General features: G+C 37.6%; 1 protein-coding gene across 1 annotated transcript; it reads left to right on the top strand.

Moving 5' to 3' along the window:
- The first annotated feature begins 7,913 nt into the window (after positions 1-7,913).
- IMMP1L (IMP1 inner mitochondrial membrane peptidase-like (S. cerevisiae)) lies at positions 7,914-27,297 on the top strand. The gene is made up of 5 exons (XM_010015482.1): positions 7,914-8,055; positions 9,380-9,468; positions 10,352-10,478; positions 23,144-23,254; positions 27,137-27,297. Exons 1-5 carry the CDS (start codon positions 7,951-7,953, stop codon positions 27,203-27,205), a joined length of 501 nt encoding a protein of 166 aa, XP_010013784.1. The 5' UTR covers positions 7,914-7,950; the 3' UTR covers positions 27,206-27,297.
- The last annotated feature ends 169 nt before the right edge of the window (positions 27,298-27,466 follow it).

Below are 27,466 nucleotides of genomic sequence, written 5' to 3'. Positions count from 1 at the left end.
TTTTAAAGACATTTTTATGTTTCTCAGGAAACTGTTGCGCACTCCTAGAGCTGCATGTTTCTACCATGTCTCTGTATCAACGTGCTTTCATTGGTCTAAGAAGTGTGAAACGGTGTTTGGTCTTGATGTTTTCATGCTATTGCCAAGCCACAGTGATTTTTTTAATAGTATTTTTAACGTTTCTGGCATAAGAGGCCTGAAATTGAAAAACATGAAATTGTGAGAAGATCATCAGTCTGTGAAAAGAGCTGTATGACCAGTCACTGGTTTGCCTTTTCAAAAGGCAGTGTATTATGGAAGAAAGGGATAGCCAAATTGTGTGTGTTTTTAAAGAGCCAAGTTAGTAAACTTAGATGCAGTAAAATCTGATCCCTCTTGAAAACTTAAAACAGTTAAATAAGGAGATGTAGTATTAGTGAAATTATATAATTATTGTTTCTGTACTATTTTTCTGTTTACAAGTATTTGTGTCCTCATTTAATTTGGGTTTGGGGTGGTTCTGTAGCAAATTAAGCTGTATAGGCCCTTTTTGGTAATTTGTTTGGTATCAGTGATGATGCAGGTCAGGGCTGGAGTGTGCTCAGCATCATACAGGTACTCTGTACCTCAGCATACAGTCATTTGCTGAATTTGAGAAAGGCATCTCTGCTTATTTAATTCACTAAGTAGTCAGTTTTCTCACTTATTATTGTCAGCTGTACCTTTAACTTTAAGCCATAAAATTGAATAATAGTTTATGCTGGCTTTTTATTTTAGTTCATGCATTTAAAACCTGGAACTCAGATAAAAAGATAGTTTCAGAATAAATTCAGTATATTATTTATGAGTGGAGCAACACATTAGCATTGAGTTCACAATAGATCATATCGCTTTTATTCCATCTTACAAGCTTAGCAGCACAAACAGAATAATCAACATAGTATTTGGCTGTCATCTGCTGAACAGAAAACAGAGATCACAAGGAGGTTTTCCCTAGCTGCAGTGATGGCCTTTTTGTTCCAAGCCCCCATCTGGGAGGGCCATGGTGTGTTATCATATGGAACGCGGGGTTTTCTGTAATCTGCTTAGCTGCACTGCAGTTTGAATCTTTATTCCATGTTTGTGTAATTTATAATTTTAATGAGACCATGGCTCTTGTGGGCTTTGAAATATATTAAAAGCTCTTTTGTGCATATGCTTTTGTTCTTGCTTAATAGGCTCAGTGTATTTAAAACTGATGAATTTTTATTCATGGATTTGGATGTCTGGGGATTAACTTAGACTGAATATCATTGCACTCATCTATTGATGTTTTGAACTTTTTTTTAATACTTGTATCTGTAAGGGGAGGAGAACTTTCAGAACTTGTTTTATATATAAACACACTCAAAAATAACACAATTTTATTGAGCAATGAGAAAAAAGTACTGATTCTAGTTTATTTTTACTGCATCAATTCACATGTGTTTGTGCTTTGAAAAAATAAGTAGTTGGCTCCATGTACATGTGTATTCAAAACTTAGTAACTAAAAGACAGTTTGGGAAAGCCATCAATTTTTGTAAAGTACTAGCAGTGAGAAGCACTCAATTTGCATTTTTCTTGTGTTCAGATAACTTGAAATCATAAATACTGAGCTAACTTTTGTCTGTGTATTCACTTTATTCTGTTTTTAACACATTTTTTAGAGTATGAATCTGATATTTCATTAGAAGGTGATGCTTGTAACAGGGAAGTATTGATGAACATACAGAAAGATTCTTTGTTACTGTTGTATTTTCTGACAGTGCTAAAATTGGTCTTGTGTTTTGCCTTTGTTTTTCTGATGTTTAGTAATAGATTTTATTAACTCTTTGTGTTAAGATCCTATACTGTGTGATTTCTCTGTTCATAAACTGCTATGGAGTACTCTTCAGTGATGGCATTCTAATCTGAGACTAACACTGGGGGTAGATTAAGACATTTGTATTTCTTTCTAAACATTTTTAAGGATGGTGCACATAAATAGGTTGGTTTGATGTGGAGGGTTTTTGGTTTTCTGTTTCTGGTGGTTTTGGTGGGTTTCTTTTATTTTACCAGTGAACAATCATCTCTGTAATGACAAATATTTTAAGTAAATAGCTTTTTTTAGTGTCAGTGCATAGGGGACTCTTCTAAATTAATTTTAAATGTTTTAAGTGTCTGTTAAAGTGAATTTTTCAAAATGTAAGATAAATGTATATAGCTCAAAATACTGTCATTTGACCCTTGTCACATAGACATAGCGTATTTTTCTCAGTCACCAGGAAAGTGACTGTACTGACTGTCAGACCTTTTGCATTTGTCCTAACTTTGACATTGTTACAGGAAGCCGTTAAGTGACTATTTCAGCATCCCTCAGAGGCCCAGGCTTGCTGTGTACGACCATGCCTCTGCTCAGCTGTTCAGCAAAGATGAGTGTACAGAGCTGCAGAGGACGATAGAAGCCCTGGAATGCAACTGGCTGTTAATACAACATTTTATACAGGGTTGTGGGATTGTTAGGAATTGCTTCCCAAAGGTAAACAGAACCAGTGAGAACTACTCGGAATCTGTTTTGAAAACCTGCTTGTTCTGATGTAGGTAGTCTCTAGTTGTTTAACACCACAGGATTGTGTTACATGAATTTATGTTTACAGGATTGAGCTCCTTGTCAGCTTGAGATCAGTAGATGAAGGAGCTCTTGTTGGAGACAAACTGCCAGTGTCTATTAGAGATAATGTGGAAAAATAATCTTCTCTTTTAGAATATCACCAAGCTTTTTTCGATTTGCCAGATTGAACCCAGTGTTTCTTCTAGAGAAAACCGACAGCCAGAAATACAAATCAAGCTCTGCCTGACCCCCCTGCATGGACAGACCTTTTGAAAATTGTTCCTTGTTCTGCTTTAAATTTTTTGAATCCTCAGATTATAATTAGAATATCTGAAACATTTTATGTTAAGTTGTATATCCGATATGGAAAGAATCTTTACCAGGAAGCATGACATGCACCCTTTGCTGTTCTAGCGCATGTAACATTAACTTCATCCAGAAGTTTTAAGAGAGTAGCTTAACATAAAAACCAGCTCGAACACAGTTATTTTAATGGCCTAGTCAGTGTGTGATGTTCTTTGTTTTGAGGTTTTGGATTTTTTTTTTTTTTAAAGTAATAATCTTGGAGTACCTCTTTGGAAGGAGATGGTGCAAGTTATGGGATTACCTTGTTTGAAAAATGGTGTCTGGTTAGAAGTGGAGGATGTTAGGAGAGGAGTTTGTTAGCGAAGGAAAAACTGATAATTACTAAATATTCCATGAAAATTCGGAATTAGAAAGTATTATATAAAGCAAATTTGACTGATTTTTTTTTTATTGTATTGAAAATCCATTTAATATCAAGTAATTTGTTTAGCCACACTTTTATTGGCTACAACTTTGATTTTCCTGAAATTAAAATTTTGCAATCCTATGTTGAACTATTACATAATGCTATTGGGAATGATAAATCTGCTCATTGATTTCCTAATTTTATTATGTACACAATTAATTGTAATCCAAGATTACAGCAAACAAGATGTTAATTTCTAGACAACCTATGTACATTTCCCTCTGTGTGATTGGTACAAAAGTAAAGAATACAGAGTACCATTTGTGCTATCCTCACAGGAGCTGTCAATAAAAGATGTAATAGGGGATTTAGGAATCTGGAAATGGCCAACTAATTTATGTGAATCTATTTTATTTCAGCTAGAAAGACTGAGGTCTGTTTCGTCTGCACTGCATATTGCAGAGCACAGGCTGTCTATAGAAAACCAGGCGGCTGCATATGGATAGTCCCTTGATATCATTCACTTGCTGTGTAATCTTATTATGCAAAGTTCTAATCTTCACCTAGAATGAATGCCTCTGGGTCAGAATATAGTCATATCAGGGGTTTTGAGGTCATGTTTTGTGATCCTTAGCTTATTCTTCTAAGTAGGGCCGGGATTTAAAGAGTATTCCCCAGACACTAGCAGAGATAGATGGCAAAACCTGCTGCCTTTTTGGAAGACAAGACCAACATGAGGTCCCTGGTAGGATTAAACTTGATTTGTAGCTGTAGGATTTTTTAACAGATGTATTATTGGACAGGGAATAGGGGGCCACCAGCACAGTGAAATTGGATCACGATTGGCATTCTCAGGGAGTCCGCTGGCTGCTAAAACAGCAGCTGCATGTGGATTTGACTTCTTTCAGGTGAAGCGACTTCCAGTCATTTGGAAAGGATGGGATGAAAAGGAACCTTGGTGATAATTTTGATGTCTGCAAGATTTAGTACCAATGTAATGGGATTATTGGTAACACCTTCACTGAGAAAAAGCCACCTGGTGCTATAACTGGCAGCAACTGAGAACTAATCCTTTCCCATCTCTTGGATGTCATTCATGAGGCTCAGAGTGATTTCCACCCTGCTAGCTGTGATTAATTTTATAAACAAACAAACAAACAAAAAAAGCCCCAAACGATGAAGGCATAGGCTATGGAAGTAAAAGGGAACAAAAGATAATAGTAATTACATTTTACATTTTATTTGCTGCAGGAGATAAACTATACAGTTCTTGTAAAATAACCAAATTGTATTCTGCATGATAAATACGGATGTGTAACCTTTTTTAATCAATGTCTATGTTTGGTATAAAAACAGTGCCTATTCAGTATGATGTTTTCAGCTACCTACTATATGATAGTAGTAGTACCTGGAAGTAATTATAATAGGTTTTATGCTGTTAGTTCTGTGATAAAGATGTTTATACAACAGAACCATTAAGTTTTCAAGGGGCCTGTGACTTAAATCATTTGTTTTATTGTGCTTAATGGTCTTATGCTGTATCTGCTGGTGTTGCCTGCTGGCAGCACTTTGTATTAAAATTGTGTGATGTGGAAAGACATTCAGCCTTTTGTGATCAACAATATGGCATTGTTTTTAAAAGTGTACTGATGAATAATTTTCTGTGGAAACAATTTTATTTACTGGTGCTTAAGCAATTGTAAGATAAACTGTGTTGTTTTTAAAAATAAACTAGTTGTTTGGGTTTGGTGTTTTGACTGGGCTTACTCTGGACAACCATTTCCTTATTAACTAGAAGTTGTTACTTAAAATTATATGGAAACTTTCCTGATTGTAGTTACTCTGTGGAATGCACATTAGATGTCTAGGACCTTAATGTTAGAAATGAACCCCCAGTCCTCGAAAGTTATCTTTTTAGGTTCAAACTTTATAATGTAGGTGTGTGTGTATATATGTATGTATATGCCATAATTGGAAATTAACCTTCTTGAGTAAAAAAACCCCAAAGCCTTATATAAAAGCTATACTTTTTCATCATTATCATGAATATCTATTAAGCCTGAGCCTTAAAAAGAAAAAAATCCATTGTGCCACTTTTATTAACTGGGACTGGTGAAATACACATCTTGGAGGTTAAGTTTGTTTTAAGAGAACTGGGACCTCTTTGGTCCCAAATTTGAAACCTAATCACTCATGTTCTATTGTCATGGTGAGTTTTATATCATGACCACTCTAGCAGCAGGTAAAGCTCACTCTGAACCTTGTGTTCCTTGAATTATTTACAAATCTATCCCTCGTCATTCAGTTACTTGGAGACATTGGAGAGAAACAAATGTGTTCAGTTGTAATTATTGGGAGGTACATGTCATCCAGAGTCTAACAGGAAATCAGTTGCCATCAGTTTGAAACTCATTTTCAGAGATGTATAGCCATTGGTTTTGGTTTCTTCATAATAGAAAATATTTTAGTTATAGCTGTTGGCATGAGAGGTTTACATTTTCTCTTGTCTGTTACCATTCCTTTTGCTACAATCAACACTGCCTACCTCTAGTGAGTGTAATGCAAAGTTTCTACAATTCCTTCTGACCTATAAGATCCACAGATGCCTGAATTCTGTACTCAATATGTTAATACAAGGTTTCTGAGTAGCATTGACCTGAAATACGTGATGGTTGTGCAGTATTTGTCTGCCTCAACTGAGAAGCAATGCGAGATGGCCTTTCTAGCAGGTACTGTTAAGAAGTATTGATGACCAACTTCTGTCAAGATAGTTGTGGTCATTAATTCACGCTAGCCGGGTTCATCTGTTGTCGCTTCGTCTTCATTTTATCACCTGGAACATGTTTCTGGGCTCACAGTGTTTCAGGCCCTGAGACCAAGGAGTTGGTCTATGCTTTTCACAGCCTACTGGGTTGAGAAGAGCAACTACTCTTCTGGTTCTCCAGAATAAATTCTGCTGAAAGAGCGTTTTGCTTACAGTGAAGCTGGTTTAGTTTCTACATTGTGTGCTGCAGTATGCTGGGCACTGCATGTGCTAATGAAATATTTCAGGACTTTTGTTTTCTTTTGTATTTTGGGGTCATTACTGTAAAGCTTGTTAGCTAATACGAGGGATGATGAATTACAGATTGGTTTAATGGATTTATTCTGGAGATGTTTTATGTTAAATTTTTTGTAATAGGGAAGTGAGCTGGGTAGAGAGCAGTGCAATCTTTTTGGGTTTTTTTGTTTATAAATAAGTACTAAATGCAAAGAACAAAAGCCACTTTTGCCTGTATTCAGGCAAAGTGCCCATTAACTTCTGAGAGTGGGGGGATCTTTTTTTTTTTTTTTTTTTTTTTTAAAACTGCATTTATTTAGCAAGCATCTTAAATGAGGGAAATCTTGCTGCTGCTTTAGTTCATCATAAAGCTGATACTCAGTTTAAAGGGGGACATGTTTCTTGCAGAATGTAAAACTTGCTTCAGTTATACTCAGTTATGTATGTTTCACTTAAGGGAAATATATACATATATATAAAAATATCTTAAAAATGGAGTAAGGAAACATTTCAGTTAGGTTAGCATTGCAGGAATTAGATCTAATAATCAGAGTTTGACTTAAATACTTGGGGGACGGGAGTCAAGATATTTATAGTCTTACGTGCTGCAGAACTTACACCACTGTATTGTAGCTGAGAACAGAAGGTTCTAATGCCAAGCATTTTGTTAATGGAAGTCTAGTCAAATGAAAGGTTTGTAAAACCTTTAGAATCCATAATTGTATTCTATTCCTAGAACAGTCTTACTTACACTAGCCATTCAGGACTCTCTTAATTTTGTTTAGGTCTCATAGCCTTTTTTCATTTGATTGATTGCCAGGTCGCTTTTAAAGTTTTGGTTGACTACTTGATTACTCCAGTTTACTATGAAAGCAGCTTCAATTGTGAAATGTCTTTCAAATCACCTCAGATGGTTTAATGCTTGTCTGTTTTGCTGAGTCTTCAGTTTTAAATGCTAATGTTTGAAGACAGTGATTTGAGTTGCACTGTCTTTACCTGATTAAAACAACTCGATAGAGTATTATTTAATAAATAACTGCATCTGTGTTACAGTACATGGTCCAGTCAGGAAGGGAAATCCTGCATTCAAATGTACAATTAGAGTTTTCCACATTACATTCAGCCAAACCTAGTGGAGGGGAGGATGTGTGTGGAACTGATAACTGGCAGATATTTTGACATGTGGCAGATAAGCCTGTCTGCTATTTTGACTAAAAGAGGCCCAGCTGAGTCAGCAGAGAGCACTAACACCATTCTCTCCCATTAGCTTCTCTAGTTTGGTAAAGGTTATTTTTTGTTTCAGGTCCTCTTCAACTGAATCTCAGTAATAAGCTGGTGAGAGGGGTCTACTGATTGTACACTTGGAAGGTTCTGTGTAGGAAATGAAAACCTTTTTCATGGCCTTTGAGTTTAAACTGTATTAGTCTTCTCAGATACATCTGATTATTTGTTGGTTTTATTCACTGTTATTTTTGTTTTGTTAAATATTGTGTGTCAATTGTGAGATACAGAAGATAGTTTTGCAAATATTAGGTTGTTTGTTACCAAATGAATGACATTTTTCTGTTTTACTGTAGACCAGAACCAGCTGAACGACGTAAGGCTATACCATGCTTCGAAATGTCCTAGGAAAAACCTTTCGGTTTCTTGGGTATACTGTGCAATACGGCTGCATAGCACATTGTGCCTTTGAGTACCTTGGTGGAATTGTTGTGGTAACTTTTCATTTTCATGACATTTAAAAGAAATAAAACCGTAAGACAGATACTGTTATATGTGGTAATGCAAATACTTCAGGTTTCACTGTTACATGTGGTAATGCAAATACTTCAGGTTTCTTAATTTTCCTCAAAGCTTTTCCAAAGAGTGTTTAATAAATGTCTTTTTTTTTTTTTTTTTTTTTTTTTTTGGAGACAGGTCCAGACTTTATGAAAGTTCTTTCTCCTTTAGGCATTTGTATTTTTTGCTAAGTTACTGCTTGAGGCACCACTGAAGCAAATGGGAAACGATGATTAAGCATTTTTTAAGAGAGTAAGCATTCTTCCAGAGAGTTACTAATAATCACAGATTGGTTTGGGTTGGAAGGAACCTTAAAGCTCATCCAGTTCCAACCCCCTGCCACAGGCAGGGTCACCTTCCAGTAAAACATGTTGCTCAAAGCCTGTCCAGCCCGGCTTCTCTGGGCAACCTGTGCCAGTGCCTCAGCACCCTCACAATAAAGAACTTCTTCCTGATGTCTTATCTCAGGCTCCCCTCTGTCATTTTAACACCATTCCCCTTTGTCCTGTCACTACAGGCCCTTGTCAAAAGCCCCTCTTCAGGGGTTTCTTGTCAGTGCCTTTAGGCACTGGAAGGTGCTTAAGGTCTCCATGGAGCCTTCTCTCCTCCAGGCTGAACAAGCCCAGCTCTCTCAGCCTGTCTTCATGGCAGAGGTGCTCCAGCCTTCAGAGCATCTCCATGGCCTCCTCTGGACTTGCTCCAACAGCTCCATGTCCCTCTTGTGTTGGGGTCCCAGATTTGAATGTAGTCCTCCAGGTGGGGTCTCACTACAGCAAAGTAAGAAATGCTGTTGCTCCTAAGTCTGGGCAGATCTCTGTGCGTTTTATGTTCCCTGCTGTTCCTCCCCAGGTTCTAAAGTAGCAGAAACTGCTGCTAGACATAGAGGAGTTTGGCTGTGAGCTGCTCTTGCAGCTTCTGTGACAGTTCTTTTTTACAGAGCCTATAAAAAGAGCAGAGCAGAGCTTCGGGTACTGCTCCTACTGATTTCTGCAGATTAGGTTCTGAAATGAATCTGTAGGGGCTTGGAGCACCTAGTGCAGTTCAGGACCGGTCCTGAGCACATACGAAGCTGTAATAGAGGTGCTCTGGAAGCTGTCCTCATCTTTAAAATATATCAGATGTTCCTTGGAGGACATCACTTTCTCAGTTGGTCTTTATATTGCATCTTGTCTAATTTATTAGCAAATAACTTGAATGTTAATGTATTTTAGCTAAAAATAGTTGGAAATAGTAATTTTTTGTCTCATTTTTAATTTGCAGTGTTCTGGACCTTCAATGGAACCAACCATTCAAAATTGTGATATTGTTTTTTCGGAGAACCTTAGCCGCCACTTTTATTGCATTCGAAAGTATGCTCCTTTGTTGAGACTGGACTTTACATTCCATGTGCCAGAGCTTGTCAATAACCACATTCTGTCTGTCCTTTCTTTTTCATACATTCCTCTGCTTCTGAATTGTAAGTTTTCATAAATTGCTCACTGTGTCTGATGGAAGTTAAGGTGGTCATCACATACAGCCCATCAGACAGATTGTTGGAATTCAGTTTGGATATAGTCAATGTCACTTTTACAGCTTTGTCCAAAAAATGGATTTTTTTTTTTCCTTAAACAGTTCTATTGTGTGACTGTAACTTCTCCTTTCTAAGCAGTTTTGTCTTACTTGCAAGCCAAGCCATAGGTACTGCTGTACTCAGCTGGGTTGTTAGGACAGTGACCAAATGCACCTTTATTACTGTAAAGCACAGTAGGCTCAAGGCCCTTGCCCATTCTGTTTGGACCTGTTTCACTGTACAATCTAATGTATATAATCAGGAGGCAAAAGTAATATGAGGTCCTAGAAACCAGATTAGACATTTGGAGTTCCACTCAAAGATTAATATTTGGTCAGTAACATTTATGAACATAGAATCTGTTCTGTTCCATATTTATGTAGCAACAGGATCAGGTTAAGTGGCATTCATTTAATTAGAGGATTGTCAATTAAAATCTAGCCTTAAATGATTCATATATGATCCAAGTACGAAAGACTCTTTCCAAATGTGCTTTAAAAACTGTGTGTAAAATTACACCCAGAGTAAAACCAAAGAAACCAAAATTGTAGACCTGCATTTCCATCAGAAGGAAGTACCTTTAATGTATACATGAATATTTTTTGAGTATACAAATGTATTCAGCCAAATAGTTTGTATTTAGAGTTCTTATGTTTATTTTTGTTTCTGTTTTTTCCTCTCAGAGGAGATATTGTAATTGTGAAAAGCCCAAATGACCCCAAATCAAATATCTGTAAAAGAGTAATTGGCTTAGAAGGGGATAAAGTCTGCACAAGCAACCCTTCAGATTTCCTTAAGAGTCACAGCTATGTAAGTATTAGTTTCTTGCTTTGTAAAGTAACAATTACTTAAGTAGGCCTGGTAGTCTGTAAAAGATTTGCAATATTTGAGTATCATCATAAATCATAAAGTATGACATTTATAAATTATTCTTTCCTGTATATGTACAGTAAAATGTTGTGATTTGTAAACTCTGTTTATGGCAAGCTGTCTTTCTCAGTGTCTCTTGTCTCTGTGGGAAGTGTAGGCAGATGATGGTTTTGCTCTGCTGTTTGCTTAGGCCTTCTTCCCTGGAAAAATATGCTTAAGCTCTCTGCATAAAATGCAGTACCAATGGCAGACTCAAGGACTTGGTCTTAAGTCAAAAGTTTCTGTAGTCTTAAGTCAAAAGATTTTGCCTCTGTGATAGTTTTGAGGATTTTGCTGTTGAAATTATACTTTAGTGTATCTCTATATTTCAATGTAACGATACTTAATTTTTTGAGTATGGTTGGAAAAGTAGTGATTTTCCTAACTTGTCCAAAAAGTCAGGTAACACAATGAAATAAAGATTAAAGAATATTCTTAATGTTCACATGTCCTTATACAGATAGACTTAACAGCAGTTTACCAAGATTTGTGATAAAATGTCTTCAGCAACTTTTTAGGCTCTCAGTAGAAAAATCACCAGAAATCATGTTCACAGAAAAATGTAGCTGTTTTTCCCCCAAAGCATGTTTGACCATTACCTCTGTTCAGCACCTTATGGAGACATCAGACTTTGCATGGGTGTTTTGAATCTTAAAAGGCAAAAGAATTTCTTTCTTTTGTATCCACTTCCTCCTTACAATTAGAGTAAAAAGAATTAGCATCTGGTCCATAGCTGAAGTCCTGTGCTGTGAAGGTAGAGAATTTTATGGAACACTTGTTGCAGCCAGCTACTGTTTGTGACAGATCCTTTAAGAGCTGGCTGTCCTTATGGCTTCATTGGCATTAAGGAGCTGGTGTCTGTCCTTACTAAAATCAATGGTGAAATTCTCTTGTCAACATTGTGTCTAGATTTGGTGTTTGGATTTTAGTCACGACCTAGGACCATACAGCAAGGAAACGATTCATAGCCTGTTCTGAGGGATTGAATTTGTTTCTTCCGCTCCAGTGTTGAGGCAAGACATTTCAGGCACCTGCCTCTAATCTGCCGTCTAACCAAGTGCCAGCATTGTTAGAGCTCCTGTTTACATTTATGTCACTCATGGGCAGAAAGAAGGAAGTAATTCTCTGACACATTCTGAAGAGGAGGTCAGTGTTTAGTTTTTCCATAAATCAAATTGTGTTAACCTTTTAACCAAGGGAAAAAAATCCAAAACCAAACCAAAAATACCCCAACCAACCAAACCCAACCCCCCCAAAGAACCCAACACACCTTTCTTACCAAGTTGAAGACGTTTTCTGACTCCCATGGAAGTACTGTATTAGTTGAAATATGAACTTCCTAGAGCAGAATGACGTGAACCTGAATTCTGTGTACACAAACTGAGTTTCTCTGAGCATTTCATTTCTCGCTTGTCTTAGTCTTGAAAAGGAAATTTGGGAAAGATTTGTACTTGACAGGGTATCAGCCTTTCTGGAAACCCTGAGGGGATCAAATGAACATGCAGCAGAAGAGTTCCTGCCCGAGGTGCAAGATTTCTTGCCTTCCAAGTTTAATACAGAATGTGAGAGGATGAGGAATGCAGAGTTCATGTCCCATTTTCCTGTGTATGTTTTTCATACAGGCTAATGTGTGGAAATACAGCCAAGTGACATGCAAACTTTCTTGGTTCTTACATTGTTACTTGTATCTAGAGGGAGAAATGCGCTAAATGGAAATGGTTTCATCTGTTAGTGCATCCCCGACTGTACTGGTAGTTGAAGAGGTTCATCTTTCCATCTGTTCAGGAGACACTTCCTTTACAGAGTAAGAATATATTCTCAATGTACGTGTCTGCACTTTGTGTTCATAATTTATGCTGGATTATTCACTAAGTAAATGGTTCTTGTCAGAGTGGGGAAAAAGGTAATTGCCTGCTCAGATTCCTAGTTTTAGTGAATCACTGCGCTATGTGCTTTTTCTGTTAATTCAGACACAAGATTCTTCAAAACAAATAGCAGCAGCTGATGCACAGAGAACGGGCTGTTTGTTTTGTTGCTACTTTTAACCTGAGTTGGGTTTCTGAAAAAGAGATTGTTGAAACTGAGGAAAGGCCTTGGCTAGGATCTCACAAGTGAGAGAAATCTGAGTCATACTTGAATGCAGCGATTCCAGAGTGTGCAGGATCAGAGGATGGGTTGTTCTTATTACAGTTCACTGCTCAGATTTCCTTTCCTTGACTGTCTTGTCTCCTGTTTAGGGAAGTGATACTCTCATGTTTGCAAACTTAGTTTGAGGGAGTTAGAAACATGAGGGAGTTACTCTCATGTTTGCAAACTTAGGTCAGTACAGTAAATACAAGTATCAGATGTCAGAAAATATTACCAATTGGGTAGTTCACACCTCTGCTTCATTCCTTGCTGGTGCTTGCCAACTTAATGGTTAGGCATTAGGAGCTGGCCAGTTCCTGGAGATGTTAGAATAATGGCAGTACAGAATAATGGCAGTACAGCCTACCTAATGCAGCTGAGAGTGAAACAATGTCTGAGCAGCTGCTGCTTTTCTCACCCCCGAAGGAGAATCCTTACAGTCATGTTAGTAGGAATTACGGTTACTCTTCATTAGTGTAGGCACACTAATTACTTAGTCACATCAGTGTAAGCATATTTTACAGATACTAAGTTAGGGTTTTTTTTGTTCAGAAGCACTGTTGTATGTGATTCTTCTTCAGAAGCCTAAGAGAATGCTAAAATCAGATCTTGTTTCCAATCCTGTTTCATTCATGACTCTGCTTCTCAGGATGGCTTATGTATCGATAGGAGAATGAAGAACTCTGTTTACAGTTTGCTTTTTGTGACATTACACAGATGAGATACTTCGTTGCTGCGAACAACCAAGTAGATTAAAATCCAACCAGACAAACCCCACAATGAACCAACCTTCCAAGCTGAAATCAAAATGAAAAATAAAAGCATACACAAACTGAACAAGTTGTTCTCAAAAGAGGTATTTCAGTTAAGCAGCAGTGCAGTGTAGCAGTGGCAGTTATGTGGAAGTCTGTGTACTGGTATAAGAATACTTTTGCCACTATACTTAGCTAAAGTAATACAGCATGTGAAAAAAACCATTTTTGTCAGAGTGCACTTAGTGTAAGGCTGTACCAAGAAACTGTCTTTGATGAAGTTCATCAATTACAAGCTGATGGAACTAATCCCACGTATCAAATGGATTGGTATCAATTAAGCATGTGCTTAAATTAAAGTACAGAAGGAATGTCTTTACTTTGGACCCCTTATTGTACATGATGCTTCATGTGCTAGAGGCTGGAGTTTATCTGCAGAATAATCATGAGGGAGATGTTCCTGTTTACATGAAAAGTATAATGAAATTCCTCTTTTGAGTAAGCTCTTACGAAACTTAGTTTTTCTTTCAATTCAATTTCAATTGATACTTGGTATGGAATATGGCTGGCAGTTTTGCTGGGCTCTTTTTTGGGTTTGTGCTCAATTATGGTGTTTATAGATATAAGCAAATGTGTTTTAACATCTAAGAATGCATAACGTATTTTTACTGTATCAGAAGCAATGTGGTATGAACCCCAAAGTTAAAAAAGTAAACTAATTTTTAGTAATACGGAATTCACATATAGTTATAATTATTAAAAATATCTTTACTGACGTACTCATTTAACTATAAGATCTAAATAATGACGTTTAATAAGGAAATTATGAATCACAGTAAAGACCTGAAATGGCCTTTAAAAATATCAACAGAAAGGTTAATTTTCACATGTAGGTTTTTATTTCCTGTTCTTAAAAGTCTTAATAATACAGATCCAGATTTATAATTCAGATTGAGTATCCTATTGTTCTATTTGAATTTGTTTTAATGCCATTTACCTTAGCTTTAATTTCTTTAGTACCATATGTTCTTGTGCTGCAGCTCCTATTTACAAATTGAAAAAGTGAGGGATAAGTCATCAGATTAAAACAGCTTGTATGTCATAAACCACCGATATGCTAAGCCTTTGTGTCACTTAAACAAAAGTAGGACCTAATAATGTCACTTAATACAGCTAGAGTCTGTAAATAAGGAACTGCCTTTTGCAAGTCATGGTGATAAAAAGCTGAGATACAAATCCATATCTCAGCAACACTCTGCTGGCAATCAATCACAGCGCAGCACTAATGCTGTGTGACTGCCTGATGTGGGGGAAGTATGTTTACCCTGTGCTAAAAGGAGGTTCATTGCGGAGATGGCATCTCTTCATCCTGTGGTTAACTCTAGAGCTAACATAATTCCGAAGATAATGCATCTTACTGTGTTTGCAGACCAAGGAAGGGGTCTTACACAGTGCTATTAACTCTCGAACGGTCCTTGTCAAATGCAGTAAGAATACTGGGTACTTAGAGTAACATAATGTTAATGTAGACAACACAATATCTTCATCACTAGACAGTACTACAGATTTTGGACACTGAAAAGTGTTTTGATCTTCAGAATGCTCAATATCATTGGACAGTCTCTTTACAATACTCTAAATAGCAATTAAAAATCACATTCTCAGAACACTAGTTCTTTTTCTTTTGTATCTTAATAGCTCATTTACACTCATGGTTTAGTCACCAAAGTTTTAATAGTTCCTAGTCAGGAGAAAGGAAATGTCTTAATCTTTCTTCTTCTCCTTAGTTCGAGTGTTCTAGAGGTTTGAGAGGAAGCTATGCCGTAATTTTAAGCAGCACGTATGTTAAGTGTCTGATGGGAAAGGAAAACTGAGTTGGTGTATTTGTTTAGTTTGCAGATCCTTCTACATCCCAGTACAGAGTTCATGCCTAAAGCCATTCTTGAGTTTTCTGAGACATATTTAAATCAAAATTGTGATATGTCAAAACTAAATTATTCTAGGGAAAAGAAACACAAAGTTTATCAATCTACTCCCCAATATTTCCAGGGTTTCTTCTGCTCAAGTGGACTGGTCTTTGTCCAGATCCTACCAAAGATGGTAATGGGGTTTGTGTTCTAACCAGTAAGTTCTAGCAGGGGTTTGAACCTCCATATGTTTTGGACTTTGGGTGCCCTGTTACATGCATGTGTTTTCTAGAGAAAAGAAGAATCAAGTCCTTCTTAATGGTTACTGTGGAAGAAGTTTATGCAGACTGCTACGTAATCTTTGCTGGATTTATCATTCATATTTTCTTAAAAAACACCAATCTTCTAGAAATCAAGAAAGCTGAGAATAGTCTGGACTGATCAATCACAGAAACATTATGATTTTTTTCAGTTCCTAAATGTAGCTGGGAGATTTGTTTTTGAAAGTTTTGGCCTGTGAGCATCTATAAAATATGAGGAATTCAAAACTGTCATGGATTAAAAAGCTTAAATAATTTTTCACTAGTTAAAGCAAAGTGACTTTGTTTTCAAAAGAGAACCATTGTTTTAATGCAGAGAAGGAGGTTGTACAAAGTGTGTGCAAATTCTGTGCATTATTCTCCATGACATTAATATTTGGTCGTAGTTTTAAGTAATACTATTAATTTTAAATTAGTTTTAATTTTAACCAATAATAGCTTTAGAAAAGAAATTATGGCTAGTAATTTAAATTTAGGGTTGCAGCTAGAGATTTTAAAACTTTGATATATAGCTTTTCAGGTTGATTTACATCAGCATATTTAACAATATGCTCTAGATCTGAATATTAGAGTATTTCATAGAATCATAGAATAGGGTTGGAAAGAACCTTAACATCATCTAGTTCCAACCCCCCTGCCATGAGCAGGGACACCACACACTAAACTATGTCGCCCAAGGCTCTGTCCAGCCTGGCCTTGAACACCTCCAGGGTTGGAGCATTCACAACTTCCTCGGGCAACCTATTCCAGTGCCTCACCACCCTCGCTGTGAAGAACTTCTTCCTTAGATCTAATCTAAACTTCCACTGTTTAATTTTAAAGCCACTACCCCTTGTCCTACCACTAGAGTCCCTAATGAAGAGTCCCTCCCCAGCATCCTTGTAGGCCCCAGTTTTTTACCTCTCCTACAGTGGGCCTAAGGTCTTCATTCTCACAGTCCCTGCGTTGGCCTTCCAAGACTTGGGTGGTGTGGTCTGAGCATTTACTAGTGAAGACAGAGGCAAAGAAGTCATTAAGAACCTCAGCCTGCTCCAAACCCAGGGTAGCCAGTTCTCCCCATAGCTTCTGGAGAGGGCCCACGTTGTCCCTAGTCTGTCTTTTATTTGCTACGTACGTATAGAAGCCTTTCCTGTTCTATTTTCCCTCTGAGTTTCCTCAGCAGCTGCTTACCCATCCATGGAGGTCTCCTGGCCCTCCTGCCGCACTTCCTTTTAGTTGGGATGCAACGCTCCTGAGCCTGTAGCAGGTGATCCTTGAATATCAACCAGCAGTCTTGGGCCCCCCTGCCCTCTAGGACTATATCCCATGGAACCTTACTAAGCAGGTTCCTGAAGATGCAAATCAAGTAAACAACGTATGCAGGTGTTCGGATTGTTCCTTCAGACAGTTGGAAACTTTTCCAATGGCCAGAAAGTGATCCTGAGAGAAAGGATATCTTTTTGTCATTCGACTGGCACAGATATTTCTGATGTGAGAATTCGGGGACCTTTCCCATGGAGCAGTGAGTGCAGGGATCACACCTGTTACATTCCAAGTAAGTAAGCTCCAAACGATATTCAAATAACAAATGAATGCTTTCAGAGATTGCATCTCAGCTTCCCCAAATTGCTACTGTAGAACAGAACTCAACTGATGGGCCTGCACGACAGAGAAAACTGTCTTACAGGTTCAAATCCAAGATAATATACTCTTGTTTCCTCGTAGTATGAGTTAACGTTGCTACCACTGAAGGTTCCATAATTTTAATAGTTAATAATTCATTTCAAAACTTGGAGGCAGACAAGTCTTCACATCTTACCTTTCTGTAACTTTTCTGTTAAAATAACCAGTGACTTAGAGAATGAGTTAACAAATATTTTATCACAGTGAATTTAATTTTAGTATAAAAACCTGTTAATGTTTCTCATAATAATTAGGACCAAGGTCATAATGTAGTCTTTTTAATACATGTATTCAAACAAACTGGGCCAAGTACATTGTATCTTACTTATAGGCAGCTTTAACTGCTTAATAAGGAAGAGGAAAATGCTAAGCTGTTTGGAAGTACCTATGAATTTAAGGTAAATTAATTCTGTTGTATTCTTTCAAAAAGTATTAAATTCTAGGTAATTCAGCCTCTTAGTGATACTTAAGAGATATTGATGAAAGACCTGCTACACTGTTAAAGTTCCAGTGTGGTTGCTACCATTTCATTGCTTTTTTTCCAGCACAAAAAAAAAAGGAAAGGTAAATGTTTATGCTGATTTTGAAGGCAGTGAGATAATTAATCTTGCTGGGTTTTATGTAGGTGGTAACCTTAATATGAACAACATTTGTGATAAGCCTACAGAAATGGTGCCTACAGCAACTGGATCATTAAAAAGGAGTATGTGTTAAGCATTATTCACTCTTGGTCCTGAATTAATAAATAAAGGATTAAGGAATAGCTATGTGAGACTTTAAGTATAGAGTGATAAAACAAACTCCTGCATTTCTAGGGTGTATATTTTATCCTAACTAGATGCAATTTACTTAAATAAGGCAATTTAATCAGTATTTAGTAAATTTGTCATTTGATATTGTAGATTCTTTCATCATATTTCACTTTAATCAAGAAAGGTAACACCTGTGGTTTATTCACAAAAGGTTCTTTTGTTAACTGAACACCCGCAGGCCATGAAGCAATTACATTTGTTGCTTGTACCAAAGTAGAAGGCGCTTTAAATAGACCTTAGTAGGGATAGATGAGAACTTGCAGACTTTATTCTTTTGTCCAGCACTGAGATTAGTTCTTATCATAGCTCAAGAAGGAAGCCTCTGAACTGAAAAGAAAAGATGGGAATGATTTAAAGTTCTTCTTAAGTTTGAAACTTTGATATTGCTGGAGGTGATGTGAATACCTGTGACCTTATGAAAGTTCAAACTTCATCTACTCCCAGCTGATTGTACAAGCTGATGTTCTTTGACAAACACAGGGTGCTTGGAATTCCAAATGGATAGCGATTCATGTTTATAATTCTCCACTTATTTATTAAAAATCCCTGTTTCTCCATCTTTAGTACCTGCATCCTCCAAAATTACAAACCAAAAAAAAATCCCATACCAAATCCAACCAAAACAAAAAGCCAAAACCCAACCTAAACCACAGAAGCCTGTTTTCATTTAGTTGGGGTTGGAGGTATTTTTGAGATAGATAATTTAATCTTGTAATCTTATTTGCAGTATATTAGTTTTCTAATACACCAGTTAATGCAGTGCAAGCATCTCATCTCTTGAAGTTAGTGAGATTACTCAAAGAACAATGTTTGGTGGCATATAAAAAGACCAAAAGTATATAACTGTTTGTTGATTTCTCCGTGGCCATTTATGTAAATTAATGTTTTAAGTTAGTAAGTAGATATCAAGTACCTGACCTGTACTTCAGTTTTGCTACTTTAACTGCCATTGAGTAAATGCAACAGCCCTGCAAATTTACCCAGTTTGTCAGTTAAAGATGTTTTTTTTATATCATCTGAGCTGAAAGAGAATAAGCTACTGCTACAGGTTGAGTTGTTCTAAATGATAATTTTGCTCTTCTGGTCTGTCTGCTCCTGTACTAGAGCCCTCAGAGCCTTGGAAGGGAGAAGGGGGACAAGTCGTGTGTCTGATCAGTGTCCTGTATTCTCATGCAGATGAGCTGCACCTCAGATAACCGGTTCTGCCTGAGAACTGCTGTTTCTTGGAAGTAAATCCTCAGATAATCTGCACAAAAGCAGAGGCACAGGGGTTGCTGAGGCAGAGTCTGCAGGCGGTCAGAGGCAGCGTATTTTCGTGTGCACCCATGCTGCTGTGGCACTGCTGGTTTTGCTGGTGAGCCACTAGTTAGTTGCGTGATCATTCAGTCGTTGGGCTCGTGAGGCTTTCACATCTTAGTTCTGGCCTGTGTGCGAGGGGGAGCTGAAATGCTGCCCAGACTAAGGTAATGCTTTTGGCACTCTTGTCAATGCATTTTGTCATCACAGTATTTCAGAGGGTAGTAACGGTAACCGTGATTTCAGTTGTACTTAGATACAGTTAACTTGGTCTAAGAGGTCTGTGGCCTGTAGATACCAAAATGTAACATGAATTGTCAAGCAAGTGGCTTTCCCATTGCCTTGTGGTTTTCTGGCAGTAGCAGCTTGTCAGTGTGTAATTAATATAGTCTTCCTATAAATACAAGTTTTCCACAGCTTGTTGGTTTTCTTGTTTTTTTTTCCTTTGGTTAAAAATTGATCTTCTTTTCTCAGCTTCTGTGCTTGTACAGCTTTGAGGCATTTCCGATTGGGTCTTGACTTTGCAAAGGTTGATACTCAAAGTTAACTTAGTCCAATGTGAGTAATTCCACTGAAATCAGTGATGTGGTCTAGACATAGTTTGGTTCATAAACCCTTGAAGGATTCTGGCTTTAGCCTTTATTTCAAAGTAGTGTAAGTAACTTTATGGGGTTTTTTTATCAATGATTACAGCCTGTCACTGGTATTTGGTTTTACATTTTCATCTATTTCATGTTATTTTTATTGCTTGTCTTAATTCTAGGTTTTAGTGAAGTGCCTGGATGATGGACAGGCACCATACAAAGGTATTATACTGTATTATCTCTAGATGAGTTATACATTGTGACAATACTCTTTTTAGGACAACTTTAGGGGTATAGGGTTCTGTCATACCTTACATGGAGAACTACAAAAGTTACTGTAAGTGGTGAATTTCAGGGTATAGGATTATACTTTATTGCAAATGTTCTATTTGGAATGCAAACTATGAATGTCTTGTCTAGACAAGTAATTATTAATCATATTGGAAGTAGTAAGTGATAGCCACAGCAGGCAAAAGGAATTGATTTTATCCTTTTACACTTTTGGAGCATGGAAGAAAGATGGGGAGGTTTAGAAGTGTTTGGATATAGTTATGTTATGAGGGCGTCCTTATTTCAAGTAAAAAGAGATGAGCTTCACCTTTTGCCCATGAACTGCGGAGGGTGAGAAAAAGTGGGAACCAGTAAAGTAGAAGGGGAGCTGGTTGTGTGCTGTGTGTGAAACAACAGCACGTGGCAAGAAGTGAGGCTTTTTCAGAAACGTGAAATGCTAATGTGTGTTTGCTTTTTATTTCACTGGGAAAAAAAATCATCTTCCTTTCATAGTAATTCATGCTTTCTCCTTTTGGTATATTTCCTGAGATAGTCTTTCAAAATACAGTAGTTTGACGCATAATTTGCAGTTCTGGTAGATGGTGTACAGGAGAGTTTGCACCAGAAAGGTCAGAATGCTGCTTTGTGTTGTAATACACACCCATTGCACTAGATACACTGCAAATGAGGTAAATATCCAACAAACCGAACAGTTGCTGCTGGACATTCGAAATCAACTGTATACCACACATTAAGGAAAATAGGAAAGGCAGTACATTCTCAGAGACCTATCAAAACCCTGTGTTCACGTGTGACGAGATGAATATTCTAAAGAGATCACTTGACTCTGAATAGAACTATTTTGAAAATTATTTAGATTGACTTCCATCTGATTATTTTGTTTGCAAAGCTGCCCGGGTAGGAGGAGGCCCAAAGTAATCGCTCTGAAAGCAGCTGGCCTTCCCAGAGGAAGCCTTTCCATGCACACGCCAGCAATCTGATAAGCCTACAAAACAAGAAAGGTGGCTGAATGTGGAATTCCTGTGCTGAAGGACTCGAAGAACAAGAAGTAGAGAACCTTGGTAGAAAAAACAGATCAGTTGAAAACAAACAAGGCATCCCTCCTTTATACAGGAGCCTGTGGAAACAGACAGTATCAGTAGGTTTCAAAAGGGTTTTAAACATACTGCTGGTCTATACATAGAGATTCTAAAATGTTGAGGCAGGGATGTGTGCCCTCTGACATACTGGAACTCCTCTCCTGGACACCAGAGAAACCCAGGGGGTGGCTGAGAGAAGATGGACATGTACTTTCCACCATGAGTATCTCTCCCTTGTGCTGTCAGAAACAAACTATTGGGTCTTAATCTGTAGCTTGTACACTTGCTACAGCTCAACAAAGGGACTCTGGGGTGATAAGGTGTCCTCAGATCCTAGCCTGGTAACAGGCAGGCGGGAGCATCACTAAGCAAGAGCCTAAAAGGCTCATTTAAAGCCAAGGTTCCTGTAAGCGTTACCTGGCCAGATACCTGTAAGTACAAACAATTACGCTGCAACTGCATTCTCCTCAAGTGGTTTTCTGGGGGCCTGGTTTTATTCTTAATGGTTTACAGCCAAACTTCACTCCTGGAGTGGTATTTTATTTTGTTTAGTCTATTATCCTTAAATTCTGTCTATGTAGACTACTGTATTTATGAATCCTTGTGGTTTATTTCTAAACCATTCATGTTTATACTGCTAAAACTCTGAGTTTCACTTGGTTTTTTAATTTTGTTTCCATATTTTTTTTCTTGGAATTATGGGCATAGTGATGTTTCAAGTACGTGGTTTTGGAAACATGTATGTTAACCGGAAGTCCATGTTAAATATTACCTAGCTTGGGAATAAGTGGCTACTTTTAAATTTTCAGCCCGATTTAGAATTTTAGAAACAAACACAGATTAGAAAAATAATTACTAAGTATTTCATTTGGTCACTTTTAAGCGGTTATTAATATCTGATCTATTTTTAAGGAAACATATTGAAATAGCGTTGTATGTTCCAAGAGGAAGTCTTAGGTTAAGACTTACAGTAACAACTTTTTCACATACGAAAGCTTTATACTCCCCTATTTCTCAGTTTGTCATTGAGTCCGTCAGTGACTGCCATCAATCTGTGGTATGCTATATAGTTAATGCATAACATATATATAGGTAATGAAAGGTCTTTGTCATATAGTATAAGGTCACCATCATTAATTTTCAAATTATAAAAAGGGATTTGGTGGTTTGTGATCATCATTATTGCAATATAATGTGTTGTGGATTCTGCCTGCACATAGAATGAACTGTGATCTTAATTAGAACTTTGACAAGCCCACTCCGATAAAATGATGAGATTATTTGTAATTGATGTCACAATCAATTACCAGTTAGTTCATCATGACTCTACTAACAGGTCTAGCCTTGGTGCTGGCCCCAGGATGTTGATGAGTGTGTGGCTGCCCTGTTCATGCTGTTACTGCGACAGGAGGGCAGATTTTCAGTCAACATCCTAATGACCTCTTTTGAAGTCTATTAAATTAATGACCCTGTCACATTGCTCTAACCTCTTACATCTTCATTTTGGATTTTTTGTTGCAATCCATTGGTTTTTGAGCACGTGACAGAACAGATACTTCGGAGCACTCCACCCTCCAGATCTGGCACTGTGTCTTACTAGATTCAATAAAAAACTAGTTCATTGTACAGTCATGAAATAGGGAACACAGAAATCAGAAAATACATTGTAAGATAAACTGTGCTCAACACCATTCTATTCTATTATCTTTTTACACTGCAATCTTGCTTAATCATAGGTACCTAAAGGACACGTTTGGTTAGAAGGTGATAATCTCAGGAATTCTACAGATTCCAGATGCTATGGACCTGTTCCTTATGGACTGATAAGAGGACGCATTTGTTTTAAGGTATATATATTTATAGTATCTAAAAATAGCTGCATTCTTAGTGCCTGTTAGGTAGTTAAAACTTGCCACTCTAACTGTCTGGCCAAAGCAGACGTGAAGGAAAGCTTGAGCACAGTGGCCACTCGCTGTAGAGGATAATTCAATGGCAGTGGGGTTTTTTTTGAGCAGCACTCTTTAAGCTGTCACTGCCTCTGAAAACAGAATGAGTTGTTTTGCAAGCAAATCCGAACCTGATAAAAACACACCCATACTCTCCTCCCTGCCCATATACCCTCCTGCACAGAGATACATGCCATCCTCAATTAAATTCTTGCCTTCGCAAAATGATAGGAAAGGGCAGCTCCATACTTCACTGTTCTAATTTGGGAAGTGTAGTTCAAAATACAAAATGGAGGGTAAGGTTATCCTTCATACAGACTTTAGACATGTAGAGTGGCCGTGCTGCTGCTTAAACTACGTCTATGAAAGACCCTTAACAGTAAAGTCAAATCTCTGCCATCGTAACTGTCCACCACATTTGTATTTAAAAAGAAAAAGCTTTGAATTAATATTGAATTGCATAAACCTCCACGGTTCCTCCTCCTGTTTCCACAGTTCTACAGCTTTCCTTCACACTAAATTATTTTTTCATATTATCTGCCTTATTAGCTTTCCCATTTACCAAAAAGAAGAAACTAGCACAACTTCCTCTCCATGAAAAGTTTAAGGAACAAGGAAATTTGTATGACAGACTTACACACCAGCTTTTAGAAAGCTAGCTTTAAAATGGTGCCATTTAGAACAGTGAGAAAAAGGGTTTCAAAACTGTCCTCCATATATTGCAACACAGCCACAAAACCATAATTCAGTACAGCTGTATTACGTGCAATTTAATAAAGATTTATGGACTTAATTTACAGTTTTAATGACCAAAACTTAAGACTTTTCAAAATAACCTAATTGCTTACTTAAACCTCAAATAACATGTTCTGCTCAACCCCACCACCAAATTCTGTCTGATCTCTGGTCTTTCTGGATAGCATTTGCCTTGAGTTCTTCCCTAGTGTTTAGAGTGCTCCGTTCCTACCCTATATTGTTTGCCTTACATGTACACCAGAGGAAAAACACCGATTCTAAATACAGCTCTTTGTGTGACCCAAGTTTTGGCTTGGATTGCTAACTGCTAAAATACAAATGATGCTAATATGCTGACGGCCCTCTTAGTGATAATGTGGCACTAATAATCCAATGGAAGAAGTTGCCAACTGATACACTAGTATAGAAAAAACAGCTGCTTACTACTTTAAGGGGACTTATTTAAGCAAATTATTTATTAAGAACCTATGTCTGTGGGCAGCTGTAATTTTGAGACTTGAATGAAATTACTGACAAGACTGAACCCTGAATTTTAGCACGCAGCAAACTCTGTAAAATGAGTGAAACTTACATGCAGATACTCCATACTGAAGAAGTACTTTAGGACTCCAGAATAGTGTCTGTTTAAACAGATAATGTACAATCACTTGATACTTACTCAAAATAATTAACCAAATCTTATAGCAGTTGTTTTATGATGGTGCCTAGAGTAGTGATTATTAACATTTTAATGAGATTTAAGTATATGGTGCCTAACAAAAGCAAAAATGAGCTTGTTCTTCAAATGAGTGTTTATAATTTGGATTGTTGATGGTAATTCACATTAGAATACAGTGATCTTGCTATTATGTGTTGCTGCTGAACATTACAGTGAAAGGCAGCAGAATACAGCCAGTCTGCATGGTGGCAGCTAACGAGACCACTGGCCAAGAAACCTACATCTGGTTTTAATGTAGTCTGCTAGGGGTCTGGCTTCTCCTTCACCTAAAATCTTTTACTGCCTCGAGAATGGAAGCTTATGTGGCTTTCTCTTGAAGTGTATTTTGGAGGAGAAGATGTAACAGTGGCTTTCGATGCTAAGTTATGTTTTCAGTAAGAGATGCAAAACCCCAAATCTAATTTGTAAGTAAGTAATGGATTTTGACAGAAGAGAGGAAGCTTGTACCAAGTTTGTTCAGGCAACCTATTCTTGGCAAAACATAAATGTTAATACTCTCTGTGGCTTACCAGTGAAGTTCAGATCTAAGATTCTCAGTCAATGCTGGTGTGCCAGTTTTTAGCCCATACAGAGCTAATGATAGTTATATTAACCCCTTTTTCTCCCTCTACTCTGAGAGACAAGCTCATTCCATGAAAAGGCTGCTGCAACCAAAGCAGCTGCAAATTCATTAGAAGCTGAGAGAGTCCCACATTGACAGAACTCGGGCTTCATCTTGCCCTAGGTAGGAGATATGGTGTATTCCCTGGGCTTAGGCTCCATGTCTAAAATGGACCTGTCGTGTATCTTCAAAAGAGCTAGTTAGCCCCATTTATCCCCCATCCATCAGATCAAATCTATGTAGGCCAAACTGACGAAGGCAAGGGGAAATAGCTGCTAATTGGACTAGCCAGTTTGAACGAACAAGTCACAGTCGACTTCTGTCATAACTTTAAAAGACTTGGGAATTGCTACACACAGTGGCATGTCTTTGTTTCACAGAGGCAGCTTGTTCCATCTCATTTCCAACCACTAGTATTGTTTCTCACGTTCTTTCCCACATGCAGACTAGATAAAACATCATTTCTGTTCTAAGTAACTCTACCACTAAGATTACTGTATGAATTTGTGAATTTGAAACTAAATTGTCAAAACAATAGTTAAAACAAATGTGAGGCTCCTTCTGTGCTGTGGCTGTTCCATTAACTCAGTCAAAGAGTACGCTGCTGTTCCTGGAAGGTGACTGCATCCCTTCCTTAAGAGAGATTCTGAGGAAAAAGGAGCAAGATAAGATAAACATCATACTGACAAATGCTTTGGGTACACGGTAGTGCATCATCTTTCTGTGTCTAGGTTGCTTCATGTTGAGCAGTGGTCGTGAGATTTTTATGGGATTAGAGCCACCTAGGGCATTCATTCTTCAGTTTTCCTGCTGATCCCCTTGTGCCATCTTTGAAACAAGTGTTGTGAAGAGACACAGGCAGTCAAGGGAGACAAAGGACAAAGCATAAAAGAATGTCCTTGATTCCCTATTACTTTCTTTTTTTTAAATCCAAGACCAGCCTACATGTAATTAGCGACTGTTCAGAGCACAGTACCCCCGGGAGCGTTCAGGAGCATGAACTGCTATACAGGTAATTTCTGGAGAGAAGGTTTTTCTCTTGCTGGTGAGCATCATCCTCTGACACTTGTACTTGGTCATGATTTGTGCTCCTTTTTTACATGGTGGTCCCCTTCTCAGAGGAGCCCCTGGGTTGGCAGCCTCTGATGGTGGCAAGAACTCCACCCCTTTATACCTTTTAGTATGGGATAAGCTTATCTATAAACCTGTGGAATTTTTATTCCAGGGTCTGGTGTCTGCAGTCCAAATGCCCATCCAGAAAGTTCAAATTTGTATCTCACAGAACAACTTTCACTGGGAGGTAACCTTCATGGTATTCTTCTCCTAGATGGATCAAAACACGTACTCTGTCTTTTAAGTAAGTTAAGGGGTTTACAAGCTAGAAAACTTTGAATTTGAAAGATATTCTAGGAATGTATTTATTTCCAAGGCTGAGAAGAATATTGTAATTTGTGAGGCTCTTCATAGCAAAGCATGCTGTGTATAACTTAGTGCTGTCTGTGGCTACCATGGAATGACGATTCCTCGTGATAGACAGCACTTATTGCTCCTAGTAAAGGAAACATGCAGGTGAGAGAAGTTCACATGCCCTGTCACCCAAAAAGCTAAGAAAATTATAGCTTATGAAATGATTACAACAATAACAAGTGAAAATACTGAACTTCTGAGTTGTGATTAAAACCTCTTGTAACTGTGTTTTATTTTACAGATATGGCCTCTGAATGACTTTGGATTTCTACGTGCAAGCCCCAATGGCCACAGATTTCTGGATGATTAAAAGATTTAAGTAACTACTGCCAGCTTTCATAGTATTTTCTACTAAAATTAATGGAACTATTTTTGTTTAGAATAAACACAAGTATGACTTGATAAAGAGGTCTCTTTCTGAGATTACGTCTAACTCGAAAGTGGGAATGATACACTGCTGTCATCAACAAAACCTGCCTCTTTCTTACTGTTTCCTCTGGCTGTTTACAGTAAGTGCTTGAATTTGTTAGAAAGAGTTGGGTTTTACTGCAAGCCAGTGTTAGCACTGACT

This window comes from Nestor notabilis, unplaced genomic scaffold (assembly GCF_000696875.1).
Source record: "Nestor notabilis isolate BGI_N333 unplaced genomic scaffold, ASM69687v1 scaffold10440, whole genome shotgun sequence".
Lineage (NCBI taxonomy): Eukaryota > Metazoa > Chordata > Aves > Psittaciformes > Psittacidae > Nestor > Nestor notabilis.
Note: the sequence above shows the minus strand (reverse complement) of the source record. Positions and strands in the feature narration are given on the sequence as shown.

What these genes read in the sequence shown, in the direction of transcription:
- IMMP1L (XM_010015482.1), top strand. Translation starts at nt 7,951, where the DNA reads ATGCTTCGAAATGTCCTAGGAAAAACCTTTCGGTTTCTTGGGTATACT. An exon ending in CACTTTTATTGCATTCGAAA is followed by an intron (nt 9,469 to 10,351) that starts GTATGCTCCTTT and finishes TTTTCCTCTCAG; the next exon opens with AGGAGATATTGTAATTGTGA. An exon ending in GAGGACGCATTTGTTTTAAG is followed by an intron (nt 23,255 to 27,136) that starts GTATATATATTT and finishes TTTATTTTACAG; the next exon opens with ATATGGCCTCTGAATGACTT.